A 15,569-nucleotide genomic window follows, 5' to 3' on the forward strand; every position below is an offset into this window, starting at 1 on the left:
GTAGTTATATTGAAAAATGCCTTACTTTCCTCGGAGGCCTGGGACAGGAACTTCTCTGTGGTGAAAAGTGGCTTCTTTTCATCTAAGATCAGGTTCCAAAAGTTGGAGAACTTGGCCTCTGCAGAGACAAATAGACAAAAACAAAATCTTCATTACTTCCCATTCCTGTATGCTCCAACAGTCTCCACAAGTGAGAAAAAAAAGAAGTGATTTTTGAGATGCCAGCCTCACCCGTCTGTGTCTCTAGCAGTGCCAGTCGACTCAAAAGAACAGAAGCTGCCACACCTTCTGCGAGCAGAGCCTGCTGGGAGTTTTGTGCCGCGGCCTTCTCAACTGTTTGCAGGAGCAAAGGCACGAGGTCTGAGGCTTGGGCCAGAGTGTCGCCTACAAAACCAGGGAAAAATGTGATTGGCAGAGGAATAAGGATTGAGTTCAATTCAAACATCTGTATATTCGTCCCATTGCATATTGTCCCTCGTGTGACTGACCTCTGAAGGCCCCCAGCATGGCCTGAAGGTAGGCGTGTCGAACCAGAGAGGTGGAGGTCTTGAGGGTGAAAGCTTTCTTCAACCAATCCAGCAGAGCGGTGGGAACTTCCACTGTTAGACGGCCGCTCCACTGGGAGAGCACGGACACTGCATGCACCAAGGTACCCTCGTGAACTACGTAAAAACAAAGACAAGTTAGTTCTAGACTGAAACATTACACTTTAGACCCCTTGAAGAATTTCCAGGCCAAACGGTACCTTCTTGTTGTAAAGAAGGGATGAACATCAGAGCGACTGCAGAGCTGAGAGTCTGGCTGGAGGTTCCTGACACGGCATGATGGCTGCAGCTGGCAATCCCTGGAGCAAGATGAACAATAACAGATTGAGAAAATGTTTGCAATTGTATGTTGTGGATAACTAATAATCATAAAAGTTTGCAAGGCTTCTTACCTGACCATACACTCATCTTTTGGGCAACAACGGTGAGCTTTCCCTCTGATCCTGCAACCACAATACTTACGAAGGTCAGCATATGAAGGTGGTCAAAACCATAAGAAAGTAAAAATATATTTCTGTCTCAAAGGTAATAAATTAGTTCACCTCCGAGGATCTTGAAGAGGTGAGTGACGATGTCCTGCACAGCAGAGGGGTCGCTGCACTGCTGAGCCAAGTACTGCATGGCCTGAACGGCGTCCTCCATCAGTTGGGCATTATTAGCCTTCAGCTGACCTGAAACACGGACAACAACAGTACTTAAATACACATAATAATGCAAAATTGATTGCCAAGTTTTTCAGTCATTATTTCTTCTGTAACATTCATACCCTCATGACAGCTGAGTGAATGCTATAAAAATGTGTTCCACATGACGCATACAAAACTAAATCAACCGAGCATCCATTAAAGCCTTACTTGCGATGGCCTTTCCGATGTCCATGGCATACTGACTGAGGTCGAGCGTTACGGCCGACAGCAGGCAGGACACGGCTGGAAAGAAACCAGACATTCAATTAATTAATCCACTGCATGAGAGCTGCCAGAGCACCAAACCGGTAAATATTCAAAACAGTAAACAGAGACTCAAGAACATTTTGTAGGTTAAGTTATACAACTAGAGGTCTTTACACACTGGGAGTGTGAGGAATAAATGACAATAAATGCTAAATATTTTGCATCAAAGTTATTCATACCAGGAGTGATGTAAATTTCCAACAGTTGCAGCACTTTTCAATAACAGCTTTGAAAAGATTCATGCAGGAAGAGAACCAACAACCAGGATCCTATTGACCAAAAGCAGCCAACAGACTGAATTGAGCGGCATTAAATTCAAATTCTATGAGAAAGTACTCGTCACAATTAATTGCAGAAAAATGTGTTAATGCCTTATTAGTATTGCTTTTATTCTTGTTATTATTGTTAGGTTTTTATTTGTCAAATTAAGTATTGTAATTTCTCTTGTTTTCATGTATATACATACATGCATACATTTCTTTTCATTCTTCTTTAATTATATGTTTCTTTCATTTTTTCATTTTTTTTTCATTTGAGTTGTTCTTGTGTCTTTTAGCATTATGTTTGTTTACATGGAAGAGTCACGGATATACTATGTTTTGCTTTAATGGAAAATGATGCTCGACAATAAAAACATGTGAAATATTTATCATAAACTCAAAGTATCTCACTCTGCATGGCGTTCTCCGGACTGCGAAGCATCGTCTTCTGCAGTGAAGGAAGTAGCAGCTCCTTGAATTCAGAGTGGGACACATGACGCAGGAAGGAGCCACTTTTGGCCAAAATGTGTTGTTGTGGCTTTGTCTTGCTCATAAGGACTGATTTTATGTAAAGGTCCAGCAGGGCACTCTGAAAAAAAACAATGGACACAAGGTGATGTGTTGAAGCAGCCCCGAAATATATTTATCTTAGATGACATGTACTTCTTGAAAAAAGTCAGAATGAGTTTCAGAGAAAAATTGGTTAATGATATTAGATCTGAAATGATCAAGAATTGCTTAAAAGAAAAACTCACCTTGTGCTTCTCTATTGTAGCTTTGTCTTTCTGAGCGGTGCAGAAGTCTAAACACACCCCCAGCATGGCCAGAGTGGTGGGGCTCTGGTCCAGACTCAGCAGTGTGCCGATGTATTGATCGACCAGTCCAGGGTTCTGTTAAAGGCAACACAATGTCACACCAATCCAGCATTCCTGTGTTGTTCTCAGCTCACAAATTAGGATTATTAGATGTTTGGAAAAAGTCAAGTTTAGGTTATATACGTATGTGGTCTAATATCACACAAGTCTTGTATTGTTTACATTTTTCAAGGCTGACCCAAATGCTTCGACCGTGGCCGTAACAGCTTATTTTAAAAATGTTTTATTGTAAGGAATGCATTCCCCCTCAAAAAAGAAAAATAATGAGCAATATGGATTATGCATCAACATTAACTATTATGAGTTGTACTAAGATGGATAGCAGTGTGTGTGTGTTGTGAAGTACTGTCAAGGGCACTGAAACCCAGAGGAGGAGATCGATAGTCGCAACAAAGCCAGGTCTTTATTTTACATATTCACAGAGGCTGCAGTCTATTTATTTATTTATTTATTTATAGGCCTATATATGAGCAAATTTGTTTTTATGGGCTGTATTATATTTGATGTGATTATTGCAGATTCGGTCGCTTTTCTTTTTCAATAAAAAAAGAAAATCCTTTAAGTTTTTGTCCTCATCTCTCAAAATGGTATTTGGAACAGCCCTTCTATTTGCAGTATAATTCTATTATTAATAATATTTATCTCCAATACTGTTAAGAACATGTAGTTAACAAAACATCAAATCATTTCAGCTACACAAAAAGGTGGACCAGCAAAAACAGGTTCACTTGAAACATTTCATCATAACACAGCCAAATTAACCAGCGCAGGTTTTTTTTTCCTCCCTGCCCTGGTTCCAGATTTCTTCTTCAGTGATTTAAATAAAGTGACTGAAGTGAAACAAAATGGAAATTCAATAGGATCACCAGGTAAAATTAACCTGTGTGTGTTTTTTATTGCCACTGTGTTCAAACTCACTTTCTTCCAGAGCTGACTGAGATTCTTGAGGATCGATTTCTGAGCCGTGTTCTTGGCTCCACCCACGACCTCAGCTACAAGAAGGCTCTGGACCTCCACCTACGAGAGAGGACAAGAGACCAAAAGATGACACCTGCAACATCCAAAAGTACAAATTGACCCGGGTCAAACTGTATGACCGGGTATAAGTAGTTATTTCAGAATCACACACCACAATCCTATAATTCATTTGATCTTAATGTAAAAAAAGACAGATTCGCTTTTACTGACCATTTTCTTCCAGATAGGTCCTTCTTTTTTCTCTGGGGCAGGAAACACACTGGGGACTAAAACGTAGGTCCAAGACAAGCCGATGAAAGCAGCAGAGCCGGTGCTTTTGCTGCAAATATAATAAAGCGATTTAAAAGGAGGAAGAAGAGGACAACCTTTCTGACAACATTTGGCATTTTACTAATATTGTGCATCCTTATTGCGATTTGGCTTGGATTTGGATTAATTGTGCAGCCCTAATGCAAACTTTGCTAAAGTGTAATGTAGTTTAGTGTTTCTGCTGACTGCACTAACATCATTATAATTATGCTCACCCTGCCTCTCAAACCAAGAAGAATTAACGCTGTCTAATGCTGACAGTGCTATGATGATGCTTCCCTTTTTTTTTTTTCCTCTGTAAATGTGGAAATTTACAGAGATAAAAAAATGTAATATAAGTTCAGAGCCGTACCTGGGCTCTCCATTTTTGCTGATGACACCACTGTTCAGCAGGCAGTGGAGGAGGCTGGTCACCAGGATGTCAGGCTGACGGTCGGCCAGCTGGGCAATAACAGAGAGGAGCTCTCTGCGTGACGCAGCATCCCTGAGAAGCACACACACATCCATGTAAACACAAAGGACATACACTCACCCCTGCAATTAAATCCTACCACCATCAAGGTTCAAATATTCAGCTTTTGTTGAATTTGCTTTAGAGAGAGGTGTTGATTCAACTGTATGATCATTTTGGAAGCTGCAGTTTGTTGTGATGTTGAGTTCAAATTATTGCGTTATACTAACAGGTGGTTCTATTAAAAGGCACCACAAACCACATAAATAAAGTTGAATCAACAGCTCCTCATCATCCTGTTAAGGTCCATTTTGCAGTTTTCTTGTGGCTGAAAGTCATAACATAGCAACCTACCGATATCTGTATGGAGTGAGACAGAACAGCTTGCATAATCCTTTCACGGCAGGCTCTGGTAACTCTAAAAAACAAAAATAAAATAAGAGTTATTTTAAAGACACGTTTGTGATGATTATAGAACCTTTTTATAAACAAAGTGTAGAAACTTAAATAACACAAAATCCCTTACCTTTGCCTTTTATACATTCTTTCAGCTCCCCGAATATCTCCTTGCGCTCTTTCACACTGGCTGTGGTCACTTTTACAGCAAATTTCTTCAGTGTGTCTGAAACCTAAAGAAAGTCACATTTAGTATTAAGACTAATAGCCTCGATAGGGTAAATGGCAGCAGTGATGCCATCAGTCCGACCTACAGTGCAGGACCAGAAGATATTCAGTTCATAATCACGTGTCTTTTCTAAATGAGGAATTTGGCAACTAAATCAACCTGTCGTCTCAGCTCTAGTTACATGTTTGCCCATTTCCTATTTGAGACCTTGATGTTAAGAATCAGACTGCCATGCTTTAAAGATGGATTAAATGCACTCACTGGCAACTTAATTATGTATTTATTCATTTTCTTTTGTCCATCAACAATTCACTTTATTATATTTGGCACACCTGTACAAACTAATGCAACAGCCCTGCCAAAAATTCTACCTTGACATATTTATGTTTTTGTTGACATTTAATGATTTGTTTATTATTTAGGTTGTAGTTTGCAGTGATGGTGTACTGAACATTATACTGAGATATTTTCTAATTTTGAGACTCTTCCAAAAATGTAATTAATGCCTCTTATAGGCAACATTATAAGCAATCCTTAAAGAAAACTTTGTATCAGAACAGTGGTGTTTGATTTCATTAGTTTGAATGTGTGTAACTATTCCTGTTCTATCTTTATTTTGTTGTATAGTATGTATTTATTGTCTGTGTCTGTGTAGTATAGTATGTGTATTTATTGTCTGTGTCTGTGTAGTTGTATAGTATGTGTATTTATTGTCTGTGTCTGTGTAGTTGTATAATATGTGTATTTATTGTCTGTGTCTGTGTAGTTGAGCTGCTGCAACACTTGAATTTCCCCCATGGGGATCAATAAAGGAATATAATAATAATATATAGTAAAGTGGTAGTTTTAGTCCTAATTGAACTACGTAGTTCAGACCAATTTAAGTTAATGACAGCACGTTTAACACCACGATACATTTGATGTCAAGACGATACTATCCCCTAAAAAAAAAAGAAGCATGGCCATAAACCAGTCCCAGTCTGGTTTTCGTTCGCAGCCCAGTCACACCGAAAGGCTACGTAGCACTGAGCTAACAGCCTGCACGCTAGCTGTTGTTGAATTTCACCCACGTGTCTCTTTGAAATTGCCAAACACACACCATCGTGCTCCTAAAGCAGTGGTGAAGAAACCACGAGGTGTGTTTCCACCATGCGTGAACACCTCCCTGTAAGCGGACAGTCTACTGGTAAAAAAAAGCAGCCACACGAACCTGCGTGTCCGCTGCCATCTTGCCGGTCTTGATGCAGGAAGAACTTGTTGACGTCACTTCCGGGTCACATGTGCTACGTAACTTTTTTCTTTTTCAATGTAATGAGTATTTCTAAGATTATCCTTTTTTTATATATATATATATATTTTTTTTTTTTACATTAAATATAATAATGAAACACTTAAATTAAATCAAATATATTAATAAGTAGGAATAACAAAATAAAATAAAAAATAGAAAAATAGAAAAATAGAAAAATAGAAAAATAGAAAAATGGGCTGTGTAGGCCTATCAGTATATCTCAGCATATAGATAGGCTAATTAACTTTTTTTTTTTTTTTTTTTTTTTTTACATTAAATATAATAATGAAACACTTAAATTAAATCAAATATATTAACAAGTAGGAATAACAAAATAAAATAGAAAAATAGAAAAAGGGGCTGTGTAGGCCTATTAGTATATCTCAGCATATAGATAGGCTAATTAACTTTTTAGGGATTTTGGAGGAACACACAAAAAGAGACCTCGAGGAACACACACATTACATTTATACAGACTATTCGTATTAGTCTGTTGCAATTATTGTATTCGTATTAATTTGCTTCTGCACTGTACTTTTGCTCTGGTTTATGCTCTTAGATGCTTGTTTAAGAAAGGAGATGCACTTATGACTTCTGGTGACTAGTAGTTCTCTTGAATACCTATGTTGAATACACTTCCTGTAAGTTGGATAAAAGCGTCTGCTAAATGACTGTAATGTAATGTAATGTAATGTAATACCCATTTAAATGAAATCAATACATTTGATTTAAAGTATACAACATTACATCTTCTGTTTTTTGCTGATTTTCAAATCTTTTGGCTCAGGTTTGCTGGGGAAAACTGCAGTGTTTGTTACAAAACAGGTTTAAAAAGGGACTTTCTTTACAGATATCTCTTTACTCCCAATAGGTGGGCTTAAAAGCATAATTGTTCTTCTGATGATTTATGATCCCTTCTTCAAAGCCATTATGCCATAGATTTGATTTAGATTATGCAATTGATTGTGGTCATGAAAATAACTCTATTGTTCCATAATATAGTGGTGACAAACATTCACCTCCATTATATTGGCAGGAAGCAGAATTTTTGGAGAGTTTTCTCCAAATATTGGACAAAGATATCAAAAATGATCTGCATAACCAGACGTAGGAAAGAAAATATGGTAGTTTGTTGTAATTTTAGCAAACTATATCTTTGATGGTTTGAATGGGTAGCTGTTAAATGTCTTGTCTTTACTGGTTAAATGGTTACATTCAAACACAATATTCCTTATAGGTGGAATTATTTTCCCTTCGGTTTTGCAAATTTATCTGAATTAAGAAAATTGGCCAGCAGGGGTCTCTCTTCATTCTGACATTCTTTACTACTTCTGCAGATTAACTGTAATAAATTAGAAATCTTATAATTTACTATTGGCAATACCAGGCTCATGTTATCTGTATCTATAATATAATTTAAAATATTAGGCTTTACCTACTGGTTCTATATGGATTATGGCTATAGGTTATATAAAACAAAACTGTTAGTGGTTTGGCTTTTAGTTTGTATCAACTCAACATTTGTGCACAGGGTGTTAGGCTTGACAAAAAACAAAACAAAACATGAATTCAAGTTGTCGATCTGTTTTCTAAGCAGATCTTACACAAGTCATACTGATGTATAGAACAGGTATCTACAAGAGACCTTCAGAAATTAACTTCAAACTTTGATAAATCTTAATTAAAGCATGTTTTTTTTTGTATCCAACAAATAAAACAGCTCCACAAATAAGTGAGTCTTGTGCACCTTTGAAAACTTTTTAATGATACGGACAACTTTTCACTTTTGATGATGAAATTTCATGTGACGATACATCATTTTACTTTTTCAATGCAAAACTATTGGAAGCTGCATATATTCACCAAGTTTAACATCTGTTCTGTCTCCTCCTCTGTCTTCTCACTCTCACAGTTGACTCTAATTATCGACTGATTAGTTGGTGAAAAGGATTCGGTCTTGAGTTCAGAAACCACTGATGGCAGTTTTCTGTTCCTCTGAGTTGTGCTCGTAAACGGGGAAAGCTATGTACAAACTTAAGAATAAAAAAGTAGCAGCCTGATAATGTTTGGTTAAAAATATTAGTAATTGATGGGGTGGAGGAGAACTTCTTATTTAGATCTAATTTTATGATCTAAGATTTGTGTGTTCACCCATTGTGGGCCTTACAGAGACATTACCTTTGAAGAGTTATTTAAAAAAGCAGCGAAGCAGCTGAGCAAACATTGGTACCATATCAACTGAAGACTAATGAAGAGTGGGACCGATACGCCCATAAATATATTTAAACTGAACAACACAGATTGAGCAGTTGAGGCGAGATGCTAGAGTCCCACAGTTTGCACTCCTCTTTTCCTTTTGTCCACCTCATATTCCTCAGTCCAGACAAATTGTTTAACTTTCACCAGCAGAGGAGCTACTCTGCTCCTGTGCTAGAAACAATAGCATAGATTATGAGTCCCAAAATGATGAGTCCTGCGACGACTCCGACGCCAATAAACACCACTTTCATCTTCTGGTTCTCCCATCTTTTCTTTTGCTTCACCTTGTTGGTGGTCTTTTCAAAAGCCATAACCTGGAAAGAAAACACACAAACAAAATGGAAGGTGTTACATTACGTTGTTGTGTAAATAAACTGCTTTTAAATGTGTGATAGTATTAAACATATGACGAGATGGGATGGATTTTTTGGAAAGCATATCCAATCTAGAATACTTATTTTCTACATTCTTACTTGTTTCCCTAATTTGATCTTTCTTAATGTGGTAATATTCAATGTGTTTGTATTAACAATGGAAAACATGAACCCTATGATCCGTCTGGGGGTCGACAAGCCGGTTGGCCAGTGTTACATCACACTGATGAGCATTTATCAGAGAACTTAAGGAGTAAAATGAGATTTTAGTCGTTCAACACATTGTCACACTTTGTGATAACATGGATTATGAGCAGTCTATATTTTTACATCAAAAATGGATTAAATGACTTCAGGTTAAAGGAAAGAGGTAGCCACAAAGAGTTGTCTCCCACATTGTTCCATTGACAAAACAACAATAAAGTTGTCTAGTGGTAATAAGTGTTCAGTGCAGGTTTCAGTTTGTCCATCAGTAGGACTTGAAGCTCCTCTAGACCCAAGTTAAATTCCTGTTTCTTTGTTGTCCCAGGCTAAATATTCTGTGTATGAATTGGAATGTATTTACAGTATATTTTTGCACGTAGGCGGGTGCATGTGTACAATACATTCCTATCCCTGAAAAATAAGCCACAGTGTAATTCGAACCCAGGAATTGAATGTATTTCATACAAATTTGTCCAACATTGAATGACATCATTCTTTACATTAAATTATGTCTAAATGATCTAAATGTTATTCATTCATTTAGCGCATTGATTTCAAAAGTGGCAGAAATAAAAGTACAGTGAAAAAAGTTAATTTCAGACACTATTTACCCAAGAAGACGGCATTCATATTTTGGAGTCACGTTCCTGGCCACCTGATCAATGTAAGTCTGTATATTGTTTGGTGATAGGCAGGTAAAATACGGTGAGTTATTAGTAAACGCTGTAAACAGCAGCATCAGCACTAAGAGGGAACCAGGTTGAATGATCTGAAAGACGCCAAAACGCTGATGATGATTCTCTGTGGGTTTGTCAGTATGAGTGACCCCTTTCACATCACACAAAGCCATTTGATCCACTGTTATAATAAAAATATTGCCTGGAGAAGAATTAGTTTTTTCCCTAGGAAATAAGAAACCATGTTATCACAAAGTGTATCCAAGTGGTGCTTGAATTTAAGTTTAGGTTTTTCTGGCTGTTTGCTTTTTTAGTTCTCTGATGTAACACCGGCCAACGGGGCAATGTGGGAAAGATGTGACCCGCAGGTCGACCCCCGGACGGACATGCGCCTCGTGGCATGTCCTGGACTCTCTCTGTCGTACCCAGGGAGACCAGCTCGCCTCATTCATCTTAGGAAACAATAGGAAATACCTTTCTTAAAATAGCACCATAAAACACAATCAGGATGTAAATTGTACATTTGTTTTCCTCTCCAGCTCCACCTATGGCGTATTTATAGACATCAATATGACATTTCCTAGCTTTAAGTCCCTGGACGCCTGTGGGAAAGGGAGTCTGTGGAGCCTTTCGCCTTCTCCGTACAACCCAGAGACTTCCACAGCAAGTAGTTAGTTAAAATAGTGTGATATGATTTTTTTTCCCACTTGGAAGTCTTTGATCTCCCCCCGCTTACTTTTGAATGCAGCTCATCTGCCCTATCCTCCAGTTCGTGCAGTTTCCCAGTTCTCTCTTCAGCCTTGTTCAGGTTGTCCAGCATGATGACCTTAACCTCCTCCACATCGTCCTGGGTCTGCTGCAGGCGGTTCTTCCCATTCTCCTGTGCAATCAACACACACACACACACACACACACACACACACACACACACACACACACACACACACACACACACACACACACACACACACACACAGACCATGATTTAAGAGTGAGGAAGACGTAATGTGGATTCAGTCATTCTGGACTTTTTTTGCAGGGATTAATGTGCGTGCATTTAAACATTCCTGCTGTTAAAGAACGGTGGATGTGGCTAATATCTGGATGTAAGGACCTAGGGGCAGCTATTTGTTTCTTGGCAATATTCCTTCCTTACGTTTACTTTTTACTGCAAAATGTCACTATAATCTGATAGCATAAAGGTCAGTCTTCTAGTCGTAGAGAGTTCTACTCAGCCAGTCAAACAGTTGTGTAATGTCCTCTGTGGCTTTGGAGGGATTTTTATCAAATCCAAGTAAATAACCCCTGATGATGTCAGCAGGCGTGGGCATTTAACCTGCAGGGAAAGTTTTATGAAAAGATGCTATTGGCTGCATTGTGAGTAATGTAGGATCCAGATTGTTATACATATTAGGGACTAAAAGTCAGGATACATGCTGCTTTGATTTCAATATTGTTTTTTTATATGTCTCTTGTGAGTGCCTCTCTTGTACTTTACCACGGAGACAAAGTGGTCAATAGCAGTGCTGAGGTTAAAGTACAAGTACTGTTTGTTTTATCCTAATAATGCATCAGTTTTGTCATTTTTTTGTTTCAGCTCCTTTCAACATTTTATTATTAAATCTGTAATTAGGTCATGTTTTTTTTGTGAGCACAATTTCAAAAAAACTAAATGAAACAGTCAAAGTAAAATCTGGACTGGTTAGCCGTTTTATAAACATTGCAACAGTCATGTAGTGAATTTGAGCAAAACAAAACAAAACATCCTGCTGTGACATGCTTTTTTAAAGTAGATTGAACCAAGCAAGACTACATTAATCTATAACTGAAATAAATATTGTTAAAGCGTATAATGGAACGTAATTACTATTAAAAGCAACTTTCCACTGCAATGACACTTGAAACTAAAATGAAGAGGAGCACATTATGAAAGTGAAACTAATAACATGAAGTAAGGCAGGTTTCCCCAGATCATAAAAAAACACATTACTGCAGCAGCTGTACAACACTCTCCTCCTTTACGTCTGCTCGGAGGGAAAAAGGCAGCAGCACCGAAGGGCAAATCAGCATCAACAGGTTAACGACAGACTGATAAGAACTCTGGAGCCGGATATTTAGAGAGAAGTTTTGACCTCAAAGCAGTTTGTATCCTGACAGGTTTCTCCTTCACCTTTGACCCCCAGAGCCAACGAGAGGAAGCCCTCATCTCAGAAGTTAACAGGAACAGGAAACCAACAGATAGAACAAAAGAAGTAAACTCTCTGCATCTTGATTTGGTTCAAAGTTACTTCCTGCTAAACCATACTGTACATATACAAATTCACTGTTGGCTAAGAATAGTAGACTTTATATCAGTGACTGATGGAAATTGATTAATGGACACCATAAAAACACAGTTATCTAATCTCAGGCACCACATAATGGTAGTTGAACAATAGTCTGTGTTTAAAATTCAGCCATTAACGTCTTAACACAGGAACTGCTGCCCATTCCAGTTCCTCTCCTTGCTTCCTTCCTTTCCTCTCTCCCTCCTGCCTGCATTAATGTACCTGGGAAAACCCCACCCACATCAGGTTATAACATGTTCATGTTTAGTATGGTCCTCCATCCTATTTGAACAGTGAGAACATCTGCTCTCTTGTGAGCTTATAATATTAATCTTGTGTCGAGTTCATATTTAATGAGAGCCTGTATGAAGATTATTGTAATGTAACCCACTGACTGCAAACTAAATTAATTCTCAATTCATGACTCAATGATTTTATTTTCGATCTTGAAAACACATAAAATGTAAGGGAAGACCGAGAAGAGATTCTCTTTTATATTTACATTGTATTTGAGTAATTCTATATATTTTTACCTAAAGGTATTTCGGCTTAAACTCTATAGATTCACAATGTCTATTGTCCCTCTGATTTGTGAAATGCTTTCCCAGGGAGGCTTCAGAAAACAAAGAAAAGAAATAGTAAATATAAAAGGACATTTCAAATATAATACAATAAACATATCAGAAGCATCAAAAACATAACTGAAATATCAACCTGAGTAGACTCACTTCACTAGAATAACTCACTCCATATAAACACTGTTAAGACAAACAACATGTTTATATTTTTGCATTTTGAATGAACATGCTTCTTTGCCTTTTGTATTAATTTAGTTGACATTCAACTCAATGTATTTCGACCTGATACCGAAATCAAGTGTTTCCAACTACACAAAACAAGCATTTTGAATTTTAATATTTATTTTCTATTATTTTCATTATCTATATTTGTCATTTAGATTGTCCATTACAGCTGATGGCATCTATGTTACCATTTAAGGCGTCCCATTTACACACTATTATTACTTGATGGGACTTTGCCCCGAAGGTCACAGTAAAGGTTTTTTATAACGCATTTCTTTCCAAAACAAAGTACCCTGTCTTCTTCCTCTCCTCTTATCAAAGCTGTTATTCATTATAACAAAGCTGGTTAACCCGTAGGAGAGGTATCTTTATACTGACTCACCATGTCGGTCCCGTCTCTTGCTGCGTTTGTGTCGAGGCTGTCACCGGATCCAAAGCACTTGTAGTGCGACTCAAGTCCGCTTTAGAAACAGGAAACACAGCATACCAGGGCTGCAGATTCAAACCTGCCTCAATGTCCCACTTTCTGCTCTCAAAACTAATGCAATGTTGTTTTTTATGCGGTTTTCTTTTTTGTCTTTGAACTTCTCTTTCACTCCGCGTTCACTCTCTTCTGTTACTTTCACTTCTCCCTTCTGCCTGTTGGGCTTAGTGTCCGCATAGCTGTCTAAATGTGATGCGTTCAAGGTATTCCTGGAAAATATACAATTAACAAAAATGTGGTCACGTGACCGTCTTGCTGAGTAGGGTAAATCCGGACTTCCCCGGATTTGGCAATGTTTTGACTTTTTGGTTAATTGGTTAATCCAAATTTTGGAGCACCGTTGGATTGCCTTCCGTCAGTTTACATTAAAAAGGTCCATAAAGGATTATTTGCAACGGTGGGAAATAACTACATTACATTACATTACAGTCAATTACTACTAATACCCAAATACTGCTTTATACTTTTACTCCATTATATTTCAGGGGGAATATTGTACTCTGTTTCACTCTATCACATTCATTTGACAGCTGGAGTTACTAGTTATTTTTCAGATTAAGGTTTTAGTTAAAAAACATGACGTTTTTTATTTATTTTAATTATGGTGCATTTTGATATATATATAGAAAGCATATATAGACTTTGCACAAAAAAATACTCGAAATTATTGTTGTCAAAAATGCGCTTGAAACACCTTTTTGATGAAGAGCAGAGGCATTCAGGTGCTCCTGGTCTTCAAATTACCAGGGGCACCTGAATGCAGCAGCACTCAGACTATTCAGGGGCATTTCCTTATCTCCTTCATCCAGCAGGAAAACTAGTAAGAACTGCACAGCAGATACATCATAAACACACTAATGGGCCTTCACTCTGGTCGTTGTCTGTTCAGTGATAGTCTGGCAGCATCAGACTCGTCCTCTCTTTTACATCTGTGTCATGTCATGAACATTAGACCAGTCCATTTACAGCAGGCCTTCAGACTTACTGTAGAACAGTATGTGCTGTTTGGTCACTGAAGGGTGTTGCCCTCTTATGGGTTGTGCAAGATTTAAAGAAGGTGACTGCTGGTCCACCCTGGTGAGAAATATGTGTAATGCTCATATAATATCCCCACAGGGACTTAGAGTATGTCAGAGGCACCAAAAAGTACACTTATTTTCAGTTAATGCACTTTATAGGACTTTTTTCCTGCTATAGTTTCGCTAACCAAACCATGGTGCAATAGACTCCTTTGTGGCTTAAAACATGGCACAGTTACAAACAGTTAAACCTAATTCTCAACATGTGTTGGGGTCACATCAAGACACAAAGAGACCAAACTTCTTTTTGGAAGCAGGGCAGTTGGTTATCAGCGAAACTGCTCGACCCTGAAGTACTCTTTGTGTTAGGGTGCTGCATTTAGGATAAGGAGCTGACAGGCAGACAACACAACTCCTTTGTAGTTTAACTGCGTCACTCACATGGGCAATTGAAATTCTCCCCAACAGTCTTTCGATTCATTCAGCAACAGTCATATGCAGAAAAAAAACCACCATAAGGCAGATCCCATTACGCCTCTGACTATGCAAGAGGTCCAAACATAATTCAGAGATCAAGACATACTAAGATCATAAGAAGTTGCCGCATCATTGATTCATAAGACCAGTTGGCAAACTGCTGTGTTACATTTCTTGGATCTTGCATGAAAGGATGCAAAAAGAGGATGTAAATGAATAGAGGATCTGGATGCAGAGGGTTGAAAGTAAAGAGATATCAGAAACAGGAAGTGGGGTAATTTACACAAAGATCTAAGCTCCATTTATTTGGCTGAATGAAAACATTGGTTTGCTGAAGCCCATGAAGATGAATAATTGGCGGTAATAATGTTACACACTCAAAGGCCTAAACTTATGTCAATAAACTAAATAAAAATCTCACCCAGAATTTCTTTTCTTATTAACTTAAACCTTTGTACACACATACTATTTAATATTTTCTTTACATGAGTATATATACAAGTATGTGATCATAATATGTAATATATTTTTCATTCAGATATTTGGTTGTGGTTGTTGTTTCTTTTTGAATTAAAACAAACACATAGAAAATATATATCTAAAAGATTTATATTATTGATAGTGGGTATGATTTTACAGCTGTACGTCCTCACTGAAG

General features: G+C 37.8%; 2 protein-coding genes across 2 annotated transcripts in view; both read right to left on the reverse strand.

The window, feature by feature from the left end:
• The window catches only part of gcn1 (GCN1 activator of EIF2AK4), a 28,189-nt gene extending 21,900 nt beyond the window's left edge, over nt 1-6,289 (reverse strand). The window contains exons 1-15 of the mRNA XM_054610385.1: nt 6,207-6,289; nt 4,898-5,000; nt 4,726-4,789; nt 4,273-4,404; nt 3,822-3,930; nt 3,552-3,650; nt 2,514-2,648; nt 2,170-2,347; nt 1,400-1,474; nt 1,088-1,216; nt 938-988; nt 746-844; nt 489-662; nt 232-384; nt 26-118 (exon numbers count right to left, since the gene is read on the reverse strand). Coding sequence (XP_054466360.1) covers nt 26-118; nt 232-384; nt 489-662; nt 746-844; nt 938-988; nt 1,088-1,216; nt 1,400-1,474; nt 2,170-2,347; nt 2,514-2,648; nt 3,552-3,650; nt 3,822-3,930; nt 4,273-4,404; nt 4,726-4,789; nt 4,898-5,000; nt 6,207-6,224 — 1,612 coding nt within the window. The 5' untranslated portion in view covers nt 6,225-6,289. The remainder of the gene's footprint in view (nt 1-25; nt 119-231; nt 385-488; nt 663-745; nt 845-937; nt 989-1,087; nt 1,217-1,399; nt 1,475-2,169; nt 2,348-2,513; nt 2,649-3,551; nt 3,651-3,821; nt 3,931-4,272; nt 4,405-4,725; nt 4,790-4,897; nt 5,001-6,206) is intronic.
• Nucleotides 6,290-8,026: 1,737 nt separating this feature from the next.
• LOC129101084 (vesicle-associated membrane protein 5-like) lies at nt 8,027-13,589 on the reverse strand. The gene is made up of 3 exons (XM_054610707.1): nt 13,314-13,589; nt 10,538-10,681; nt 8,027-8,860 (listed from the first exon to the last, which is right to left on the reverse strand). Exons 1-3 carry the CDS (start codon nt 13,314-13,316, stop codon nt 8,702-8,704), a joined length of 306 nt encoding a protein of 101 aa, XP_054466682.1. The 5' UTR covers nt 13,317-13,589; the 3' UTR covers nt 8,027-8,701.
• Nucleotides 13,590-15,569: the final 1,980 nt, after the last annotated feature.

Source organism: Anoplopoma fimbria, chromosome 13 (assembly GCF_027596085.1).
Source record: "Anoplopoma fimbria isolate UVic2021 breed Golden Eagle Sablefish chromosome 13, Afim_UVic_2022, whole genome shotgun sequence".
Taxonomy (NCBI): domain Eukaryota; kingdom Metazoa; phylum Chordata; class Actinopteri; order Perciformes; family Anoplopomatidae; genus Anoplopoma; species Anoplopoma fimbria.

Bases quoted from the DNA above. Each gene is read 5' to 3' on its own strand.
- LOC129101084 (XM_054610707.1), bottom strand. The intron at 8,861-10,537 runs GTAAGCGGGGGG...TTTTCTTTCCAG, and splicing joins CAGATGAGCTGCATTCAAAA to GTTATGGCTTTTGAAAAGAC.